Source organism: Meira miltonrushii, assembly GCF_003144205.1.
Source record: "Meira miltonrushii strain MCA 3882 unplaced genomic scaffold FA14scaffold_4, whole genome shotgun sequence".
Taxonomy (NCBI): domain Eukaryota; kingdom Fungi; phylum Basidiomycota; class Exobasidiomycetes; order Exobasidiales; family Brachybasidiaceae; genus Meira; species Meira miltonrushii.
Window position 1 is genome coordinate 428,697 of NW_020289946.1, and position 18,757 is coordinate 447,453.

At 43.9% G+C, this 18,757-nt stretch overlaps 9 protein-coding genes across 9 annotated transcripts; 3 read left to right on the top strand and 6 right to left on the bottom strand.

Annotated features, from left to right (window-relative positions):
* Window positions 1–411: 411 nt before the first annotated feature.
* On the bottom strand, window positions 412–1,144 carry FA14DRAFT_174290 (uncharacterized protein). Its single transcript, XM_025500529.1, has 2 exons — window positions 630–1,144; window positions 412–557 (listed from the first exon to the last, which is right to left on the bottom strand). The coding sequence occupies exons 1-2, from the start codon at window positions 881–883 to the stop codon at window positions 482–484; spliced, it is 330 nt and encodes a 109-aa protein (XP_025352886.1). The 5' UTR covers window positions 884–1,144; the 3' UTR covers window positions 412–481.
* FA14DRAFT_191679 (alpha-glucosidase maltase) lies at window positions 1,118–3,097 on the bottom strand (the record flags this gene model as incomplete). Its single annotated transcript, XM_025501881.1, has 2 exons — window positions 1,118–2,985; window positions 3,044–3,097. The coding sequence occupies 2 exons, from the start codon at window positions 3,095–3,097 to the stop codon at window positions 1,282–1,284; spliced, it is 1,758 nt and encodes a 585-aa protein (XP_025352887.1). The 3' UTR covers window positions 1,118–1,281.
* A 155-nt stretch (window positions 3,098–3,252) lies between these two features.
* FA14DRAFT_191680 (maltase malt) lies at window positions 3,253–5,066 on the bottom strand (the record flags this gene model as incomplete). The annotated part of the gene is made up of 2 exons (XM_025501882.1): window positions 3,253–4,953; window positions 5,012–5,066. Coding segments are annotated over 2 exons (1,756 nt in total), but the record flags the coding sequence as incomplete, so codon positions are not given.
* A 140-nt stretch (window positions 5,067–5,206) lies between these two features.
* Window positions 5,207–7,117, bottom strand: FA14DRAFT_75672 (putative maltase). Its single transcript, XM_025502835.1, has one exon. It carries the CDS (start codon window positions 7,012–7,014, stop codon window positions 5,251–5,253), a length of 1,764 nt encoding a protein of 587 aa, XP_025352889.1. The 5' UTR covers window positions 7,015–7,117; the 3' UTR covers window positions 5,207–5,250.
* A 1-nt stretch (window position 7,118) lies between these two features.
* Window positions 7,119–9,635, top strand: FA14DRAFT_75687 (TPR-like protein). The gene is made up of 3 exons (XM_025502836.1): window positions 7,119–8,004; window positions 8,317–8,520; window positions 8,623–9,635. The coding sequence occupies exons 1-3, from the start codon at window positions 7,600–7,602 to the stop codon at window positions 9,592–9,594; spliced, it is 1,581 nt and encodes a 526-aa protein (XP_025352890.1). The 5' UTR covers window positions 7,119–7,599; the 3' UTR covers window positions 9,595–9,635.
* Window positions 9,636–9,844: 209 nt separating this feature from the next.
* Window positions 9,845–10,597, top strand: FA14DRAFT_174295 (uncharacterized protein; the record flags this gene model as incomplete). The annotated part of the gene is made up of 3 exons (XM_025500530.1): window positions 9,845–9,881; window positions 9,995–10,064; window positions 10,124–10,597. The coding sequence occupies 3 exons, from the start codon at window positions 9,845–9,847 to the stop codon at window positions 10,557–10,559; spliced, it is 543 nt and encodes a 180-aa protein (XP_025352891.1). The 3' UTR covers window positions 10,560–10,597.
* A 221-nt stretch (window positions 10,598–10,818) lies between these two features.
* FA14DRAFT_107675 (uncharacterized protein) lies at window positions 10,819–11,319 on the bottom strand (the record flags this gene model as incomplete). The annotated part of the gene is made up of 1 exon (XM_025495819.1): window positions 10,819–11,319. A coding segment is annotated over one exon (501 nt), but the record flags the coding sequence as incomplete, so codon positions are not given.
* Window positions 11,320–12,098: 779 nt separating this feature from the next.
* Window positions 12,099–16,910, top strand: FA14DRAFT_161962 (uncharacterized protein). Its single transcript, XM_025499362.1, has one exon. The coding sequence runs from the start codon at window positions 12,282–12,284 to the stop codon at window positions 16,860–16,862; it is 4,581 nt and encodes a 1,526-aa protein (XP_025352893.1). The 5' UTR covers window positions 12,099–12,281; the 3' UTR covers window positions 16,863–16,910.
* Window positions 16,891–18,501, bottom strand: FA14DRAFT_149187 (GTP-binding protein Obg/CgtA; the record flags this gene model as incomplete). The annotated part of the gene is made up of 2 exons (XM_025497392.1): window positions 16,891–17,967; window positions 18,034–18,501. The coding sequence occupies 2 exons, from the start codon at window positions 18,499–18,501 to the stop codon at window positions 16,891–16,893; spliced, it is 1,545 nt and encodes a 514-aa protein (XP_025352894.1).
* Window positions 18,502–18,757: the final 256 nt, after the last annotated feature.

Here is an 18,757-nt window from a genome sequence, read left to right on the forward strand (position 1 = left end):
CCTATGTCCGCGCCCCCGCATAAAAGAAGTAAACATCGGAGATTGGTGTACACAGTCTGGGCCTAGGCGTGTTGTTAAGTTGGATGGATGGGTCCGTTACTTGCATGTAAGACACATAGTTCATAGGAGTATGTTGTCGTTATTCCGTCGATCAATCCCTTACCTATGCTGACTTACATGGAATACATATTATTCCATTCCCGCTATTCGATAGAATGTCCCCGCGTCATTTCGGAGAGTGTCTGACGGAGCCGGAGAAGAAACAGAGTACGTCATCATATCATGATCTTACAGCCATTCTTTCGGATAGCGTTCTAATTCATGTTCCCGCAAATCCGTTGACTGTTTATCAATGCATACGTGCATGACATCTTTCGGACGCATTCCCGAAATTCAAGAGAAGTGTTTTTTCAACAGATAAAAATGGTATTCTCATAGATACAGACAAAAGAAGACGAATAAAGGTTTGAATGGTATATGCTTATGCGATTGTGGCATTAGTGGCAGCAGCAACGTGCTTGAGAACACTTTTTGATTTGCCATTACTGTCCTTGAATCTGTGGGTAGAGAAGAAATTTCAGTTATAAGATCCTTTTTGATGATAAGCTTACAATCTATCGAACACTTACGTGCAAAATACACGAGCTTCTGTATCTCTGTTATTACCCGAAAAGTCACCAGGTTGACAATAAGCCGTACCAAAAGTTAAACTTTGATCTTTTGGAACGTAATTGATACAATTGCATCTCCATTGATTACAAAAATCAGTTGGTGTACGACCAGAGTATTTTACCAAAACACGATTGTCAACTGCTTCTGCTGGTGTGGCAGCAAAGAGAGCAGCACTTGCTGAAGCGATCAAGACGGCAATTGTGAAACGCATTGTTAGGGGATAGGGATGGAATTGTTGTGGGTGGGTGATGGAAAAGCAAGACAATCGATCAAGAGGGCCTCTTTATATGTATAATTTCTAGGTACCCGAATTGATTGAATGCATGCATGATCATTATTGTCGGATAGCCAACCTCTCCCTCCCCGCACTATGATGTAAAAAGAAAGGCTAGAAAAGCTCTTTTTAAACCAAGCAGCCACCCCCTTAGTAAGGAATGGCATGTGTTGTTTCTAAAGATTGACGCGTTGATTGTTTCAATTGTGGCTTTTTCTCTCAACGGGTCTTGGCGAACATCAAGCCCAATTTATGTAATACTGACACTATTCCACAACGAACGCTAGTGAAATGCTCTGAAAGGCCGCACACAACACGTGATGTCATTTACCGATTTACAAGATCATAACTCGACTTTCATATGGCTGTAATCTCTCGGAGGGTTCATCAGGAGAATAATTGGAAAGGAGAACCTTGCCTTCTTGCAAACCATCGATTGGTACGTCTTGCATTCCTGCACTAAAGTTGAGAAGGACAATAGCTTTCGGAAAACTCTTTTCTTCAGAATGAGATTGATCAAGTTTTGCAAAAGCCAATACTTTTGAACCTTCGTGCTTGTCATCATAATAGAGTAAGAGGGAGAATTTACCATTAATAAATAAAGCCGGATACTGTTTTCGAACAGCGATGGCCTTTCGGTAAAAGTTTAATACGCTATCTCCATCCGTTTCTTGTTGTGCGATATTAACTTGTTTATAATTATCATTTATTCGCATCCACGGTTTAGCATTCGCTGCTGTGAATCCTGCATTTGGACCGTCGCCCCATTGAACAGGTGTTCGCGCATTATCACGGGCAAGTAGGTTGATACCTCGCATCAATTGATTGATCTCTGTCTCACTTTTTCCCTTCTCACGCTGTTCCTTGAGAAAATTGATCGTTTGTACATCCAAATATTCTTCCTGGCCCCAGAAAGATGGTATATTGGTCATCGCGATATCCATCCCTTGATACAAAAAAAGTGTTCCCGACAGCATAACCGTGTACACGCACAGCATTTTAGCCGAAATAGAATGAAACTTGAGTGAATCGTTGCTGAACCGTGAAACGCTTCTTGCGGTATCATGACTCTCCAGCAGTGTTGTTTGCCAAGCATCATGATCGTCAACATATGTTTGGAGTTTCTCGGTCAATTTGGCTAATTCGCTTACCGTCCATGGCTTTGGAGTGAACTTTTCGCCTTTCACACGACCCATATTGACGACGTCAAACAAAAAAACCATCGAAAGTTCTTTAGCGGAAGAGGCAACGTATTTCAATGCCTCTTCTGTACTTGTCGATCTTCCTAGCTCACCAACGGAAACAGCATCATACTTTTCGAAAATTTGACCCATTTCCTTCAAGTATTCATGGATATGCGGACCATTTGCAATGATTGAATCGGGAGATTGCCATTCTGCCTCTGGTTTGGTGATTGGTGCATTTGTGAAAACTTCAGGTTTTGAGTAAATATTACACGTATCAACCCTGAATCCATCAAGACCACGCTTGAGCCAAAACTCGATGGCATTCTCGTAAATTGCTTTTCTGCATTCTTCATTTCGCCAATTCAGGTCAGGCTGCTGTTTGGTGTAGGTGTGCAAGTAGTACTGTTGACGTTCTTCGTTCCATTCCCAGGCACTGCCGCCAAAAGAACTTGCCCAATTGGTAGGAGGTCTTCGATTGCCATTAGCATCCACTTTTGCCGGTCGCCAAATGTACCAATCCCGTTTCGGGTTCCCTTCTGCCGCTGAACAGGATTCTTGAAACCATTTATGCTGATCGGAAGTATATGCGGCAACCAAGTCAAAAATTACTCGCATTTGACGATCATGACATTGTTTGATCAATTCATCCGCATCTGCAAGTGTGCCAAAGAGTGGATTGATATCTTGATAGTCTGAGATATCGTACCCCTCATCGACCATAGGCGATGCATAATGCGGCGAAAGCCAAACTGTGTCTACCCCTAGCGATTTGAGGTAGTCCAGCTTTTCGATTATGCCTTGGATATCACCTGTAGATGTACCTCGAGCGCTATAGAATGATTTTGGCCAAATCTAATCGAGCGAGTGTCAGTGCCGCTCCTCCGAATCACAAGTTCCTTCTACCACTTACCTGATAAACAACAGCTTCACGCCACCAAGGCACCTGTCTCTCACTGTCACACATTTTGATCGAGATGGTGAGAAGGATGTATGGAGGGAAAAATGACTCATTTCTTACTTACGAACGTGCACAGTAGAGCAAGCAAATGAACAGTTCACGGCACCGGACTGAGAGCACATCATTTCATTTCAGAATCAGAAATCATTATTTACACATCATTAGTTAGAGAATAGCAAAACACGGCCTTCGTATGGCTGCAAAAGAGCATCAGGCTTCACTTCGTCATGTGAGGATAATGCAACCTTTCCACTTTCCAAACCGGTAATTTTGACACCTTGCTCTTGATCGCTAAAGTTCAAGAGCACGATTGCCCGTTTTTGGCCATCAGCAGACGCATCCTTCCTCAAACCCTTTACAAAGGCAAACACCTTTTCATCACTCTTTGGGTCGCTGTAATCCAACGCATTAGAGTACTTTCCATAAACGAATAGAGCGGGATACTTCTTACGCAATTCGATAGCTTTGCGATAAAAGTTCAAAATGCTATTCGGGTCATCGATTTGACTTGCCACATTGATTGTTTTGAAATTATCGTTCACCCTCATCCATGGCTTGACACCTTCTTTCGTAAAGCCGGCATTTGGTCCATCAGTCCATTGAACGGGCGTGCGAGCATTGTCACGGGCTAAGAGGTTGATATTGGGTTTGAACTTTTCGATATCTTTATCAGATTTACCACTTTCACGGAGAGCTTTGATAAAGTTTACTGTGGCAATATCCAAATACTCGGAAAGATCCCATTCCAGTGGCACGTTTGTCATACCGATCTCTTGTCCTTGATAATAGAAAGGTGTTCCCGACAAGAGAGTCGTATATAAGCTCAACATCTTGCATGCATCTGCGTGATGCTTTTCAGCATGACTTGCAAAGCGTGATACACTCCTGCCGAGATCATGATTCTCCAAAAAGGATGTTGTCCAACCGTCATTGTCATCGAAAAGGGTTTGCAGCTTTTCCGTATTGGTTGCAATTTGAGCAACATTCCAAGGAGCAGTCTTGAAATGCCCTTCTTGCCCATCCATGCCAACGAGAGCAACATCCGGGGCAAAAACCATTGAGAGTTCATTACGAGCAAAGCTGATATACTTGAGAACTTCTTTATTAGGCAACCTGCTCAGCTCACCCACCGTCATTGCATCATACTTTGCCAAAAGTTTACCCATCATGCCCAAGTATTCGTGGATACGTTCTCCATCAACGATCAAATCCCATGCGGTCTGCAAATAGCCAGGTTTGGTGATTGGAGCGTCGACAAGTTGTTCAGGTTTTGCGTAAAGTGAACAAGTATCAACTCTGAAACCATCCAAGCCACGTTCAAGCCAAAATTCCATTGAACTTTTCAAGATTGCACTCCTACAATCAGTGTTTCTCCAGTTCAAGTCGGGCTGTTCGACGGCAAACATGTGTAGATAGTACTCCTCAGTCTTTTCATCCCATTCCCATGTACTTTGACTGAAAGCACTTTCCCAATTGGTTGGTGGCATTCGTTTGCCATCTACATAGCGTGCCGGACGCCAGATGTACCAATCACGTTTAGGGTTTTCTTTTGAAGAGCGCGATTCCAAGAACCATTTGTGTTGATCGGATGTATGGTTGATGACCAAATCAAAAATGATGCGTAAACCGCGCGAATGACATTCTTTGATGAGATGTTCGGTGTCTTGTACCGTTCCAAAGATTGGGTTGATATCTTCATAATCTGAAATATCATAACCCTCATCAATCATTGGCGAAGCATAATGCGGTGAAAGCCAAATCGTATTGATGCCCAACGATTTCAAATAATCAAGCTTGGCAATAATACCAGCGATATCTCCTGTTGGCGTTCCACGGCCGCTGTAGAATGATTTCGGCCAGATCTGTGAGATGGAAATGGGTGAGCAGATGAACAAAAAGTGTCACTCAACTCAAACATACTTGATAGACAATCGCTTCACGCCACCAGCAAGTTCGTTTATCTTCGTCAGACATGGTAGGGCAGGGGGACATGGATGTTGGAAGCAAACGTTGTTGTGCTGAGCAACCACGGGCTTAAATACCTTACCAAGACCGTGCAACAGAATCGGCGCCGGTGAGACTTACTTCTAGCCCGGCGATCACACAAGCAATTGTCTAACACATAATCCATTACCATTACTGAGCAAATGCAAAGATCTTTACAAGAACAAAACTCTACCTTCATAAGGGGAAAGGGGAGCAACCGGATCGGTACTTTGATGATGCGTAGAAAGCGCAACTTTTCCACTCTCCAAACCGGTAACCTCGATCGGTTGCTCAGCATCACTCAGATTGAGGAGGACAACGGACCGTTTAGGTGTAACTTCGGTTTCGGTTCGGACATCTTTGGCGAACGCAAGCACTTTTGAATCTTTATCTGCTCCTTTGTAATCAAGCAAAAGAGAGAACTTTCCATGAACAAACAGGTCAGGATGTTGCACACGGAGAGCGATTGCTTTTTGCCAGAAATGATAAACGGAATCTTTGTCTTGCAATTGTTGTGCAGCATTGATTTCCTTGAAATTATCATTGATACGCATCCACGGCTTCACATTCTCCGCTGTGAATCCTGCATTTGGACCGTCAGTCCACTGAACTGGGGTACGTGCATGATCACGAGCTAACACTCGTAAAGCTGCTTTCGCACGTTCCATATCTGCTTCACCTTTGTTTGCATCTTTTACCTGTTTCAGATAGTTGATTGAACCTATGTCTAGGTACTCTTTCATGTCCCAGGAGGCAGGTACATTTGTCATTGCTAGTTCTTGACCTTGGTAGACATACATTGTACCGCTTGCCATGGACACCAAAAGGGACAACATCTTGGCAGAAGTAGTACGATGCTCGGGAGAATCGTTTCCAAAGCGAGAAACACTTCTACCTTGATCGTGATTCTCCAAGAATGACGTCTGCCAACCATCTCTTCCGGAATCCGTTAAAGCGGTTTGCATCATTTCAGTCGTCTTCGCAAGATCCGCAACCGACCAAGGCTCTTGTATATACCAATCCACTTGCGATCTACCTAGATTCATTGTTTCGAATTGGAAAACCATCGAAAGTTCATTACGTGAAAAGCCAACGTACTTCAATACTTCTTTGACATCAGGTGTATTACCTAATTCTCCAACGGTCATTGCGTCGTATTTCTCCAAGATATCACCCATTTCACGAAGATAGTTGTGCATCTCTGGTCCATTGCAGAATTGATCGAAAGCAGGTTGAAGATACGTGTCTGGTACAGTGACGGGAGCATCTTCGAACTGTTCAGGTTTGGAGTACAAGTTCACCGTGTCCACTCTGAACCCATCAAGGCCACGACTCAACCAAAACTCCATTGAACTTTCCAAGAGTGCTTTCTTGCATTCGTCATTACGCCAATTGATATCAGGTTGCTCGATCGCAAACAAGTGAAGGTAGTATTCTTCAGTTTTCTCGTCCCACTCCCATGCGCTTTGATTGAAGCAACTGAGCCAATTTGTTGGCGGCATCCTCTTTCCATCAACGTAGCGGGCAGGTCTCCAAATAAACCAATCACGTTTTGGATTTGTTTTGGATGATCGTGATTCTTGGAACCATTTATGTTGATCACTTGTATGGTTGATGACCAAATCAAAAATGATTCGCATACCGCGATCATGACATTCTTTGATGAGTTGTTCAGCATCAGCGACTGTGCCGAACATTGGGTTGACGTTTTCATAATCGCTGATATCATAACCTTCATCGATCATAGGGGAAGAGTAATGAGGTGAAAGCCAGATTGTATTTGCGCCAAGTTGTTTGATATAGTCTAGCTTTGAGATGATTCCCTTTATATCACCCGTTGGTGATCCATTTCCGCTAAAGAACGATTTTGGCCATATTTGGTATACGATTGCTTCTTTCCACCAAGCTGTACGTTTTTGCTTTGTATCGATCGTCATTGTGAGGGTGAGGGGATGTGGGAAGACTCTAGAAATAGAGTTGGCTCTTTATATACCATGCATTTCTCTACATCTTGACTGCAATGGATGTTGGGAGAAGCATTTATTCGGTCACCGGCATCTAACGCGGGGGGGAATGCAAGCCAAGAAGACTGCATTCTTACCCTCTCCTCTGTTTTGCGGGGGAGATTAGCGCGACGGTGCTCTTCTTTTTCGGTCCGGCTTCGGTGAAAGTTGTTCAATTCAGGAACACCATTGTGGGGGAATAAAAAAAGCTCTCTCGGGAGAATTATTCAAGGGAGACTCAGCATCAACAACGACAACTCAGCACGAATACTGAGCCGGATTAGAAGAAGCTGATTGACTCATATTGATTCACGCAGGCTTTAGCACCTTCTCGGTAGTCCGAATTAGATCTGCAGCTGAGAATTAGCAACAAAATGCCGTGGAAATAGCAAAACTTGAAAACCAGCCCATCTGAAGAGCTGTCACCTGTTTACCTCTTATGACCAGTGCATTGTCCGCCGTCATCATCAAGGTAATGACAATCATATTCGCACTGACAATTGCACAGCGCGTAGGGAAATGAATACAAGTGGAGCAAAAATGAATACAAAAAAGGAAAATCTTCTTAGCGCCAAATACAACATTAACATTATTGTATGCAGCGCGCGAGAAGAAGAATTGCCTTTTTTTTTGGTTGCAGGTTCTAGAGGCTTCTTTGGTTATCGCGTGTCGGACATACGATCAAGAATAAATGTCAAGGTAAAAGACTCTTTTTCTTTTTCCACCACCACAATACCAATCGCCAGAATGTCTTCAGCTGAATTGAAAGCTAAAGGTAATGCTGCTTTCTCAGCAAAGGATTATCAAACAGCAATTCAACATTACACAGACGCAATCGCAGCCGCAAAAGGTCCAGAAGATGCAGTTCACGTTTTGTACTCCAACAGAAGTGCTTGTTATAGCGGATTAAAACAATGGGAAAAAGCATTAGAAGATGCAGAAGAAACAATCAAACAAAATCCAACATTCGCAAAAGGATACGGACGTAAAGGTGGTGCATTACACGGAGCAAGACGTTTGGATGAGGCCATTGAAGCGTATGAGCTTGGCTTGAAACAAGCACCAACTGATGCTGCACTCAAAAAGGGTTTAGAGGATGTTCAACGAGCACAAGAAAGTGAAGGAGGACCTTTAGGTGGAATGGGAAAGATGTTCCAAGATCCACAACTTTTTGCTAAGCTATCTGCCAACCCCAAAACTGCTCCACTTTTGGCCGATCCTGAATTCATGCAAAAGCTAAAGGATATTCAAGCAAATCCAGACAAAGCAATGACTGCCTTTCAAGATCCAAGAATGATTCAAGTAATGGGCGTATTGATGGGAATTGACTTGCAAGCATTCGAACGACCAGAAGGTAGCAATGATTTGCCTGAAAATTTGGAACAACACCGAGAAGGTATCGAAAAACAAACTCAACCGAAAGAGGCACCCAAACCAAAGGCTGAACCAGCACCAGCTGCAGCTGCCGCCTCATCCTCTTCTGCCCCCGAAACAGAGATGGAAGATGGCGAAAAGGGAGACAAAGCAGCAGGCGATGCTGAGAAAGCCAAAGGTAATGCTCTTTACATGAAACGTCAGTTTGACGAAGCAATTGTGCACTACCAAAAAGCATGGGAGTTGAATCCCAAGGACATCACATATCTCAACAACTTGGCTGCTTGTTATTTCGAAAAAGGCGACTACCAAGAATCGATCAAACAATGCGAAAAGGCAATCGAAGAAGGCCGCTCTTTACGAGCTGATTATAAGTTGGTCGCCAAGGCATTCGGACGAATTGGTTCGGCGTATGATAAGTTGGACGATTTAGACAAGGCTATCTCCAATTATGAGAAATCATTGACCGAGCACAGAACGCCAGAAATCTTGAACAAATTGCGTACCGCGGAAAAGACCCTCAAAGAACGTCAGAAGCAAGCATACATTGACCCTGCAAAGAGTGACGAAGAGCGTAACAGAGGTAATGACTTGTACAAGGCTGGTGATTTTGTTGGCAGTGTTCAAGCATACACTGAAAGCATCAAACGTAACCCAAGCGACCCAAGAGGATATACCAACCGCGCAAGTGCCTACATCAAATTGGTCGCCTTGCCTGAAGCTTTGAAAGATTGCGAAGAGGCAATCAAGATGGACGAAACGTTCACCAAAGCATACATTCGTAAATCCAACGTATTGTTCAGCATGAAGGATTACACAAAGGCCTTGAACGCTGCACAGATGGCCAGTGACATTGATGGAAAGCATCACAACAACGCTTCTTCGCGCGAGATTCAACAACAAAAAGACAAGATCATGCAAGCCTTATACGCCGAAAGAAGTACGGAAACCGAAGAGGAAACATTGCAAAGAGCAATGCGTGATCCTGAAGTGGCACAAATCATGCAAGATCCCGTAATGCAATCAATCTTACAACAAGCACAATCCGATCCACGTGCATTACAAGATCATATGCGAAACGATAAAGTTCGTTCAAAAATTGAGAAATTGATTGGTGCAGGAATCATTAGAACTCGTTGAAAAGATGTAATAAAGAAATGTCATTTATTTTTTTTGAGATTATATGGGGCCAATTGTGAGCCCACAAAAGGAGGCTTAAAGCTATGCAATGATGTCTAAAGAAGGGATACGTTTAGGGAGAAGGAATGTAGAGGAGGTACCATAGATAGGGAAAATGGTAAGGAGGCGATGGTGTAGAGCGGAATAGTGGGTTAAAAATAAAATTCTCGCAAATATTGGCTGAAGAGGGGGCTCAGTCAATAAAGTCTTCATGTATCCCTATCTAAGAATTGTTGTCAAGGAAAAAGGTATTTAAAGAACGATAAAACGCATTTCACAACGCCCTCCTTCCAACAATCCACCAAAATGTTTTGAAAGCCATCCACTTTGAGCCTCTTGTTCTTCGCACTCGTTGCGACAGTCTATGCAGAGGTTAATCTCGATCCAAAACTCTCTGTAGCACATCCCGGACCGGATAACACACACGCTTTGTGAGTTGCATTGTACTGAGTCATGAAAAGAAAACCACACTGACCCTTAATCTCCACAGCTTCACAGTTGGTGACCATAACGGTGTCCGATTCTCAATTGTAAAGAAGTCTGAAGCAACATGTGCGAACACGGTAGCAAATTCCGACAATTTAGACGGAATGAATCCTTTCTTCACTACGCCATGTCAAATTGATGCTTCCAAGGCTGATCAAACTGTTCAAGTTCAATGTATTGATCCTAAAAATCCCAAAAAGAAACTTGGTGGCAAAGCAACGATTACATGGTATAAAAGTCCAAATTCTGACAAACAACGTTCGTTCGGCTTAAAGGTTTCAGCAAACAAAAAGATTTGGTTAGGAACAACGGCTCAAGAAGAGGCTACAGCACCTCTCATCAATGGTAAATGGTCTAAATCAGGTTTGCAAGGTGCTGCGATCATTATCAATTGCGTTAATAACACACGTGCCGTATTCCAAGATGGCAAATACAACTGAAAGATAGGCATTGATGGTATATCCACTTGTGTCCTGACTTCCTATTCTCCTTTTCTCTAGATAGATTCTTTTTTGAAAAATCGAATATGTCCAAATTTTCTGCTTTGACACCGATTGAGTTTCACAAACTCCTGACATCTTTATAACCCGCATTAAATTTACATCGTCATAATATTACGTAAAAGTACAAATTAATCTAGAAAGACACAACTTTGGGTTTCTTGTTTATTGGGCCACTCTTGCGAATATCCGTATGGGTACGTTTGCGTGAGAATGCATGGAAATCATCTTCATCGGCACCTGTTCGCATGTTGTGCATATCCGATAATCCAATCGAAGCAGTAGAAGCAGCCGTACTACCCCCCGAACGTTGTGCTTCGTTAAGCGGACAATTTTTCGCTAAATGATCAACGGAATTGCAAAGTTTACAACATCCTCCGTCTGGATAAATTCCACGACCTTTGTTTTCCGCACATTTGGATGCTAAATGTCCACGTTTTTGACAGATGAAACAATGTGCGAATGGTAGTTCTGATCCGGTTTTCGGGGAGGGTTTCCTGCATTTTGCCAGCGAGTGCTCTGTACTTCCACATCTGTAACAACAAACTACTCCTCCGTTCAGTTCGTTTGATCTTTGTTGTTGTTCCTTTTCCTTGGGACAATCTTTGGCTGCATGACCAAATTCTCTGCAGGCAAAACATCTCGTCGTGGCTTCTCGCTCAATCGTTCGTTTCTCTCGACGATGTGCTGATCTTTGTTCATTCTTCGCTCGCCTTTCGGCTTCCATCGCTTTCCAGGGGTTGGAAATGCCCTGTGAAGCTTTTGTGCGGGGTAAGTGGTCATCGCTCGATGTTGAGGCGGTAGGGTCTGCTTCGTTGGAAGATTGTGCAATCATACTTTCTCTAGATTTGTGTACTGTAGCGGGAGCGCCTCCCAAGCCCTCTCTTGCTTTCTGTCCGTTCAGGAAGCGAGCTCTGCCTTCTGCTTCTCTGATTTCTTTTTGGAGCTCCTTCTTCTTTTCTGGAGTTTTGGCTTTCTTGAGCTTTAGACGGAGCAACTTAGCCCGTTTGAGTAGTTTGCTAGTCTCACTGACAGCTTTTCCTGAAACTTCTTCTGATCCTTGTTCACTTTTATCTGCATTCTCCTCAACCTGCTCACTGACGTCCTTTCCCTGCACCTCTGCATCTTCTTGTGCACTGCTTTTGCTATACTCTGGTTTCCTTCCAGTCAATTTGGCATATCTCGTCATGATGAAGTTATCGTGTGACAGAATGAGAAGATTGCCACAAAAACAGAACATCACCAATTCTTTGCTTCTTTATAAAAAAAAAAAGAGTGAAATTTTATATGCACTTCAGCCAAGACGCGTTTTCTCCATGGACTAACAACAAATTAAGCGCGGAAATCTGGCGGGAATTGAATGTGTGCACTTTGACACTCTCAACGGTTATTCTGTTTGTTCTTTCTTTTGACGTGCGTACATGCACATACATGATGAACAACGAGGGGTCCAAGATTTGGTCATCTGATTTTAACATCATGGTACATACGGACAAATAGGGGAAAGACTGAAAAAGTGCACGTTACTCACCCTTTTCTCCGCGGAGAATTTGTCATTCTTCTTCTCTATCCTGGTGCCATCTTGCCTTGTTCGGCACGTTCGAGCATGGGTCATGAATCTCTTTTCTCTCAACGGCCATCACATTGCGATCGTAGGTGATCATGTCTACCTCCCATTCAATCTCGAATGAGAATGAGGATAGCAACAATATCACTCATTCACCAACCGAAGAAGATCATGAGATCGAAGAAAAGATCATAGATGGTCCAATCCCCGTCAAGGGAGAAAAAGAGGAACTTCTCTCTCCAACTGCATTGCACAAGTTGTTACGTGAAATTGTGGCAAGTTATGAACAGCTACACATCACTTGTCGACCAATGGGAGTAGGATTCGATCAACTTACAGTAACAGGAACAGGTGCTGGAGTTGGTAAAAATGCAACAATCTTGAGCATTCTCATAGAGCCATTTCGATTCGGACATCATTATCAAACAATCACACGACCACCAATCAAAACCATTCTGCACAACTTTAGCGGAGTGGTCAAACCTGGTGAAATGTGTTTGGTTTTAGGTAGACCAGGTGCAGGATGTACAACACTACTCAAAACATTGGCAAGTTACCGAGATGGATTCCGTGAAGTGAAAGGAGAGGTGCAATATCAAGGATTTACACACAAATCCGTTGAGACTCTTTTACGAGGAGATGTAGTATATGTTGCAGAACATGATCAAAACTTTCCTACTCTAAACGTCGGTCAAACGTTGGGCTTTGCTGCTTCGGCTCGTACACCTGGTGATAAAGTTCGTGCTGCATTCCCAACCACCTCGAAGAAGCGAGCCTCATACGTTGAACTCGTACGCAATACAGTCGGCGCAGCTTTGGGATTGCGACATACATTCTCTACACAAATCGGTAATGAGATCCTAAGAGGTGTTTCAGGTGGTGAATCTAGACGGGTAACACTTGGTGAGGCACTCTCGACAAGAGCACGAGTGATGTTACTCGACAACCCCACCCGTGGTCTCGATTCTTCAACGGCAGTAGAAGTTGTACAGGCTTTACGTACACTTACAGATGAAACTCAAATCTCTCTCATCTCAAGCATGTATCAAGCCGGTCAATCGCTCACAAGGATGTTTGAAAAAGTCACTTTGCTGTACGAAGGGAGACAGATCTACTTTGGACCCTTGTTGGAAGCACAAGAGTACTTTTATGAGATGGGATACGAACCACATCCACGTCAAACGTTGGCTGATTTCATGGTAGCTTTGACCGATCCGACGGCACGTATCGTTCGCAAAGGATATGAGAATCGCGCTCCTCGTTCACCGGATGAATTTGTTCAGTACTGGCTTTCATCTCCTCAAGGGCAAAGATCACAAGAAGAGACACGACAATACATCACGCAAATGCAAGAAAGATTTACCAAAGATGAATCTGCAAAGACTTCCTTCTTGACTGCAGTCTACCAAGAAAGATCCGCTCATGCTCGCAAGACGTCTCGCTATGTTTCTTCTTGGGCACGTCAAATCAGTCTCGCCATTCAAAGACGTACGCAGATTCTCATTGGTGATTATGTTGTACAAAGTGCATCAGCCATTTTCATGGTCGTAGAAGCACTGATTATCGGATCAGTCTTTTACCAAATGCCTAAAACAACTGCCGGTCTTTTCAGTCGTGGTGGTGTTTTGTTCTTTGCTACACTTTTCAACTCCTTTTATGCGCTTGTTGAAGTCACTTTGGGTTATGCTCAACGTCCGATCGTCATTCGTCAAAACAGGTTTGCATTCTTGCATCCTGCTGCAGATGCATTGGCTAACACGCTTTTGGATATCGTCTTACGTGTGGTGATGGTGCTATCGTTTGCCATTCCGCTCTACTTCCTTTCTGGGCTTTATTACTCTGCAAGTGCATTCTTTATCTTCTTCTTCACGACTTTGCTCCTTACCGTCGTTTTGGTAGCAGCTTTCCGTTGCTGTGCCGCCGTGACACGATCAGAAGCAGTTGCAACAATGTTTGCCGGTTTATTGATCATCAACTTTTCGTTATATGCAGGATACGTTATTCCTCGTCCTTCGATGGTGATTTGGTGGAAATGGTTAAGTTATTGCAATCCAATATCGTTTGCTTTTGAAATTTTAATGACGAACGAATTTCGTAATTTGGAAGTTATCCCTTGCGTTGGTGTAGTTCCATCGGGACCTGGCTACGAGAACGTTTCTCCTGAGAATCAAGTTTGTACAATCACAGGATCCGTTCCTGGTCAGACAACCATTAATGGATTACGATATTTAAGCGTCAATTACGGATACGAATATGCTAATCGCGGAAGAAATGTTGGAATCATTATTGGATTCTTTATCTTTTTCATTTTCATTTATGCCTTTGCTTCTGGTTGGCAAGTTGATCCTTCTGCAAGTGGGTCTCAGTTGGTTTATTTGCGTGACAAGGTTCCACAACGACTAATCGATGAAGAAGAAGCATTGCGATCCAGCAACTCAGATGTAGAAAAGGGTGAAATCGCTCAAACACACCACAAAGAGGCGGAAACACCTACAAATGAAGACGATGAAGAAATTAAACGTGCAATTCAAGCAAGTGATGAAATCTTTGCGTGGACAGACATTTGTTATGACATCAATGTTGCAGGCGGAAAATCCAAGAGATTGCTCAATAACGTCAGCGGATATGTGGCACCTGGTAAATTGACCGCTCTTATGGGTGCCACAGGTGCAGGAAAGACAACTCTACTCAACGTATTGGCACAACGTGTTGATGTTGGTGTCGTACAAGGACTTTTCGAGGTTGCCGGTAAGCCCTTGCCGAAATCCTTCCAAGCAGATACGGCATACTGTCAACAACAAGATACCCACTTGTCCACACAAACTGTTCGTGAAGCTTTGCAATTCTCTGCTTTACTGCGTCAACCTGCAGAAATCTCTAAAGAAGAAAAGTTGTCGTACGTCGAAAGGGTGATCAGAATGTTGGAAATGGAGTCATTCGCCGATGCGATCGTTGGTATTGTGGGTAATGGTTTGAGTGTAGAACAACGCAAACGGTTGACGATTGGTGTTGAATTGGCTGCCCGACCAAAATTGCTTCTCTTCCTTGACGAACCTACTTCTGGTCTCGATGCCCAAGCTGCTTGGAGTGTCGTCCGATTCCTCAAGAAAGTCGCTTCAGCCGGTCAAGCAATCTTGTGTACGATCCATCAACCTTCAGCGGAGTTAATTGATCAATTCGATAGGCTACTCCTGCTTCAAAGTGGTGGTAAGACTGTTTTCTTTGGGGACATTGGACCGCAGGCTACCAATCTGTTGCAATACTTTAGTCAACATGCTTCCCGCAAACCTGATGCAGACGAAAATCCAGCGGAATATATTCTGGATGTGATCGGTGCTGGTGCAGCTTCTGCTGCTGATCGTGATGCAAGCAAGACGCTCGATTGGCCTGATTTGTTTTTGCAAAGTCCACAGTACACCCAACTGCGACAAGATTTGGATCGCATTCGTGCCGAGCAAGGCAGTATCCCCAGATCGGCCGAAGATGAAAAACGAGGAAATCAAGAGTATGCCACTTCTGTCTTTACACAACTCAAAATGGTCATTTGGCGTGCATTTGTTCATTATTGGCGTTCTCCCGTTTACCTTTCTGCAAAGTTGATGTTGAATTTGATTGCAGGTTTATTCATCGCAAGTTCATTCTGGGCGCAAGGATCAAAGGAGACTCTCGCTTCTTTGCAAAATGTCTTGTTTGCCATCTTTTTGGCTTTCGTTACCAGTGTTTCACTTGCACAACAATTGCAGCCGGTATTTCTCTTGTTCCGCAATCAATTCGAAGCCCGTGAAAAACCTTCGAAAGCGTACAGTTGGCCGGTCATGGTTACTGCTGCTTTATTGGTAGAGATTCCATGGAATTTGCTGGGTGGAACGCTCTATTGGATTCCTTGGTGGTACATGATCGATCTTCCAAAAGGTAGTGCAAGTACAGCATATGGATGGGGTATTATCATGTTGTACGAAATCTACTTTCAAACATTCGCGTCTGCCATGGCTGCTTTGGCACCTGATCCAATGCTGGCTTCTTTGTTGTTCTCACTCTTATTCTCGTTCGTCATCGTTTTCTCTGGTGTTGCACAACCTGCTGCTTTGATGCCTGCTTTCTGGCGTTATTGGATGTTCCCATTGAGTCCATTTACTCATCTGATCGAAGGAATGTTGGGAGATATCTACAAAGACAAGCCTATCCGATGCTCACCCGTCGAATTGAATCTCATCAACCCACCTGCCGGTCAAACATGTGATCAATACTTATCCGGCTTTTCCTCCCGATTAGACCAAGCACCACGTGGGTCTGGTTATTATGAAGTTTTACCTGGTGCAAACGGAAGTGAACAATGCGGTTATTGTCAATACAGATTCGGAGAAGATTTCTTGGCAACCGTTGGAACAAAGTCTTTCTCCTTCAAATCTGCCGATAGATTCCGTGTGATTGGAATCGTTTTTGCTTACATTGCTTTCAATATCGCTTTGGCTTATGGATTATTTTATCTTGCTAGAATTCACAAATGGAAAAAGCAAACCGTCAAAGCGCAACCGAGTGCTTCCGTCTCAAAAGCAGATGATGAAACAAAAATCATTGCTTCTGCTGGGATGGCAACTTTTGGTCCGCAAATACCCGCTACTGGCGCAAATGCTGCTGCTCATGCCAATGCTTCTGCTCCCACTTCTTCATCGTGAATAGATAGTATACATGGAATGTCATTGCTTAAAATACATTTGATTGTGCCTTTGATTTTTCTCGTTGTGCTTTTACAGCTTTGTCCATTGCACGGGCAACACGTTCAACGCCCATTCGATGTTTTGCGCTCACGTTCCAAACCGGGACAGGGCGACCGTGAATGGTGTTCACCTCTTCCCTTAGCTTGAGAAGTTTGGTTCTGGCCTCACCATCTCCTCCATCGACATCTAGAGCATCACATTTATTGGCAACGATACCTTGTACTTTTTCCGATAATCCTTCTCGATACTTTTCCAATTCGTCAAACACCAATCGTACGTCATCCCAAGGTGCTTCTGCGGTGCTGCTCACGTCAACGACATAATACAATGCTAAGCAACGTTCGATATGCTTTAAGAAATCGTGTCCCAATCCTCTGTTGTCGGAGGCGCCCTCCACCAAACCGGGTAAGTCTTGCAAGATAAATCGAGATGTTTCATCAGAGCCAAAGCGAGATCTGACAGGCTTTTTCTGTGTGACATCTGTCTCTTCTTGTGTCTCTACAATCGGCCCTTCGTCGATCCCCAACAAACTCTGCTCTCCCAGTCGTACCACACCAACATTGGGTGTCAAAGTGGTAAAGGCGTAATTGGCAATGCGAACATTATCTCCCGTAGCACAAACGGACTTGAGGAATGTACTTTTGCCGGCGTTTGGTAATCCGATCAATCCGACATCTCCTTTGAATTTCCATTCGAGATGCACGATTGCTTCTTCACCTGATGAACCTCTGGTGGCTAGAGTTGGACTTCGATTCTTGGCAGAAGAGGCAAAATATGCATTTCCCAAACCTCCTTTGCCTCCAGCAACGATTGTCTTTGGTGTATCCATTTCTTGTGTGATGTCGAATGAGATCACATCCGTATCTCCAATTTCTTGTTGTGCGACATCTGCATCTAGCAGTCGAAACGCAAGACGTCGCTCTGCTTCCCTGAATGATCGACCCAAAGCCCGAATATCCGACTCAGAGTCGGCTACCTCATCAATGTCGATGAATTTTTGTTGCTTCTTTTCCCGCTTTGTGAGATCCTCGTACTCGTCGTCTGCTTCCTCTTCTTCCACTTCCTCCTCACCCACCTGCTCATTTTCTGGAACACGATGGCCAACAGCACCGGCATAGTGGCGCCAAACAGAATCTCTCTGTTCCCGCAATTGTTCTGGTGTAAAGTCTTCTCCATCAACATCTTGCACTTGTGGCATTTTGACTCGACGTTTTCGCATGTATGCTGATCTGAACTTACGTTTGAGGAGAGCCTCATACTGTTTCCTATTGTGCTCTTCGGCCACTTCAGTTGGAACGATTTGCACTACCGTTCCTATTGGAACGTAAATGATTTTATCCATCCCTTGCTTTCCAGCCTGCCAATCTCCCGAGCCATGTTCGCCTCTATCTCCGATAAATTGTCCCGGTATCCGTGCGAGTGATTGCATAGAAGGATCTGCTTGTATCGCAATCCCACCTCCATTTCCTCCATCTGATCCGGAAGGTGGACCATAAGGATTGAACTTTTCTCGTGCAAATGCCACACAACCATCACCGCCTTGACCGCCTTTTACACGAATTTGCAAAGAATCTGCATGAGTTGGATTCTTTTGCATTCGTTTCCATTGTGCTTTCCTTCTTGTGGCGGAGGTATTCAAGGCTGTTTCCGGTATTGAGGAATATAATCGACATCGTGCTCCTCGTATGATCGGCACCAGGCCTATAAGTATTTGCATCACAATGGTTGTCCGGATCAAAAGTGAAAATTCCCGGTCCTGTGGAGTTGTAGTGTGAACAACCCCCCGGACCCCCTTTTCGATTCACGTGAAGATCCTGAACCCAACACTGCTCTCCTTCTCCCCACAGCTAAGT